Below are 3,097 nucleotides of genomic sequence, written 5' to 3'. Positions count from 1 at the left end.
TCCGGGATCTCATCGTCACCATCGACTTTGCACAGCGCCTGCAGATGAAACTCTGCATTCCTTCGGAATACGTCGATATCGCCGGTATTACCGGGAAAGTGTTGCGTGCAGTTGACGGCTTGTCCATTAGGGAGGACATACACCTCTACCTTGTACCCATGCAAGTGATATTTCTTGCTGTAGTAGAGCGCACGCTCCTGCATGCGACCAGCGGGCATGTTAGACTGCTGAAAGGTAACTTCGGTCGCATAGCGGGCATAGGGGTAGTTTGTGAAGGCTTGGCCACCCAGGACGAGCTTCTTCATCGGGAACCTCTCCAGTGCAGATGCTACCAGCGTCTCGTACAGGAAGGGCGACAGCACCGTTGCAAACTTCGTCACCATCTTCTGGAACGAAGGCGTCTTCACCCGAAACACCGCCGCCACCACGTCCCACTTGCCGCAGTTCTTCAGCACAGTAAGCAGCATGAAAAACACATCCTTGCCGCCGAAGGACGATCGGCGACCACGTCCCGTGTTCCAGTTCACTGTCATGTGGTCGCGAATCATCCTCCACAGCCGCTCAAACTCCAGCCAACCGAAGTTGGTCATCTCGCGAATACTCTCTTCCCTCGAGTTCAGATACGAGTCGTAGACAGGAGACGGCGAGTCCGCCTCATCGTCGGTATCAGCGCGGGGCAAGAGGTCGACAGCGGCTCGATCAGCTAGCCGATCCTCGTTGATGCGGCGCAGAGTAGCAACACTTTGCAGCGCGTGCTCGGGGGTGATGGGCTGCTGGCGGCGAGTCGCGGCGGTGCGGGTTTGAGCGGCAACCATGGTCGTGTGTCCTTTACTCGGAGAATTGGAAAGTGAAGGCCTCAACTGGCCAAAGAGCTAGTCTTGAAGCATAGCCTTAGACATCACCTATTGCCTCACACGTTGACTCAACTTAAATCTTCAACCAAAGACTCGTTTACTAAACGAAGTGTCAGTGGTCGATCACGAGCAAAGTGAAACAGTGTAGGACGCCGGTGGTATCCTGTTGTAATGCATAACTTCGAAGCACCTCATTAACTGACGTGAAGGTCTATTGAAGGACTTAAGGAGCAATTAAGGCTGCCTGACAACGCCTAACACAGCACGGGAAACAACATACAGTAGTACCTTCGTAAGACTATGATAACATCAGTTACATGAAGACGGAAGCAAGCATACGTACGATCAGTGCAGCAGTGAGCTCATTGAGCTTATACCGCCTTGCAGACGAGGCAACCAGAGCGCTGCTTTTTGCAGACTGCCCTCTCCACTCAAATTTTGTGACCTGGCTTATATTTGCAATCTGAGACACTTCAATGTCTTTACACCTTTACATGTTTTGGTTCCGGACACACAGATTTTGATACAGATATCCGGTGTGGTTATCCTTTCCCGTCGTTTTATCACCCTTTAATCCAGCCTACCCCTAATGATTAAACCGTTTTTTGTAGGTTTTGGAAGGCACTCAGTCGAACCGATGAATTAGTAGTCGAACCGATGAATTAGTAGTCGAACCGATGAATTAGTAGTCGAACCCATAAATTAGTAGTCGATAAATTAGTAGTCGAACCGATGAATTAGTGAAAGCAAATTTCCTATCGTGAAATTTTTTTTTATATAATACAGAAATCAGTATGGCAAACTCACCTGAGCAATATCTTCCGGAGTACTCAACCACCAAGCAAGAATGTCCTCGAACAGTTTCTCGAACAGCTCGGGCTCAAGCAGCAAAGTCAACGGTCGCTTCACGCTCAACTAGCAATGGCAATGGTCGTTCACGCACAAGCAGCAATGGTGAAGCTGGACGCTATGAGTGCAACGTTCAACGGTGTCGCACTTGAAGAAAAAGCTCCTACTGGTGCTGGCGATGAACGTTTCGAGTATGTAAGCGGAAACGAGTTCGACGATACTGATACTGTGACCTCTCAGTCGGATAACTACGAAGTCTTCGAGGGTGACGATGGCAGCGGATCCAGTTACTACAGCAGCGACTACGATGAGCTGTGATGCTGAAGCTTGGGAAAGAAATTGGCGATGGACTGCATAGTTTTGTTTTTCTTTTTTTTTTTAGGTAGTGAGTGTGCCTTTTATTACAACACTGTCTTTTGCGTCTTTGGAATCCCTTAGAAAGAACATACACAACTATTCTTGACACCACAACCTTGATAGTTTATTTGAGGTGCTAGGAGGTGTGGAGGAGACCCCCTTCGCACCAGGAGCGACGATAGGGTGCGTCGTTGAAAAATGGTAGCTGTTGTTGGAGAAGCGTTAGCGATGGTATCGACAATAAAATACGGTAAGGAAAAAAAGTGACGTCGTAATGTTCCAGTGTATACTACTAACGCTTAGTCTCAGGCTCGTTTTCTTTCTCACCTTAGTTCTCTCTCATTCGCTTGCTGCCCACATCCGAGGACGACTCGTGATCTTGACAAAATTCGTCTTCTGTATCGGTTTCAGAGTCCAAATCCGGTGTCTCTTTGATTTCTTGTGTCTTTAATTCGTTTTCGACGGAAAATGACAGTGGAGTGAGGCGTGCGGCTAGTTCCTTGGTTGAGTTTTTGAGATTATCGTGCAGCTTCTCAATATTATCCAGAATTTGTTTAACATCTCCGGTCGACTGGTTGGTCTGGCAGTGGAGGGAATCACAAAAGAGCAGTCGCTGCTGCACGACGGCCACGACGCGCGAGAGCTGGAGCTCTACGTCTCGAAGCGTGTCCATGAATTCTGTGTCTTCAACGCGAGAAAAAAGTACTTCGTATCTTTTCACGGGACTATTTTGGCTCAAAATTGAAGTTTGTGGACCACATGAAATAAATAAAAGTATCAAAAGATACTTTCCCGCCATTTTTCTTCGTGACAAGCATGACGTCCCGAAGCCTGCCGGAGGTGACGCCCTGCGTCTTGTTTAAGCGCATCGTGCCGCAATTAAGGAAGAAAGGGTGGCAGATCACGCGCGGTCGAGGACTAGAAGAGGGCGACCGTATTTATCGCCCAAACTGCAAGACTAAAGGAAAACTTGCAAAACGCGATGAGGATTATTTCCTCTGCTACGACGGACACAAGGCGAATCGAGCTCTAGTCGA

At 48.5% G+C, this 3,097-nt stretch overlaps 3 protein-coding genes across 3 annotated transcripts; 1 reads left to right on the top strand and 2 right to left on the bottom strand.

The window, feature by feature from the left end:
- Nucleotides 1-15: 15 nt before the first annotated feature.
- Nucleotides 16-815, bottom strand: PPTG_05721 (hypothetical protein; the record flags this gene model as incomplete). The annotated part of the gene is made up of 2 exons (XM_008899440.1): nt 16-25; nt 142-815. The coding sequence occupies 2 exons, from the start codon at nt 813-815 to the stop codon at nt 16-18; spliced, it is 684 nt and encodes a 227-aa protein (XP_008897688.1).
- Nucleotides 816-1,775: 960 nt separating this feature from the next.
- On the top strand, nt 1,776-2,021 carry PPTG_05720 (hypothetical protein; the record flags this gene model as incomplete). Its single annotated transcript, XM_008899439.1, has 1 exon — nt 1,776-2,021. The coding sequence occupies one exon, from the start codon at nt 1,776-1,778 to the stop codon at nt 2,019-2,021; it is 246 nt and encodes an 81-aa protein (XP_008897687.1).
- Nucleotides 2,022-2,305: 284 nt separating this feature from the next.
- PPTG_05719 (hypothetical protein) lies at nt 2,306-2,733 on the bottom strand (the record flags this gene model as incomplete). The annotated part of the gene is made up of 1 exon (XM_008899438.1): nt 2,306-2,733. The coding sequence occupies one exon, from the start codon at nt 2,731-2,733 to the stop codon at nt 2,389-2,391; it is 345 nt and encodes a 114-aa protein (XP_008897686.1). The 3' UTR covers nt 2,306-2,388.
- Between the last annotated feature and the right edge of the window lie 364 nt (nt 2,734-3,097).

The sequence above is a fragment of the Phytophthora parasitica genome, assembly GCF_000247585.1.
Source record: "Phytophthora parasitica INRA-310 unplaced genomic scaffold supercont2.8, whole genome shotgun sequence".
Taxonomy (NCBI): domain Eukaryota; phylum Oomycota; class Peronosporomycetes; order Peronosporales; family Peronosporaceae; genus Phytophthora; species Phytophthora nicotianae.
The sequence above is the reverse complement of the archived record's forward strand: the minus strand, read 5'-3'. Positions and strand labels throughout refer to the sequence as shown.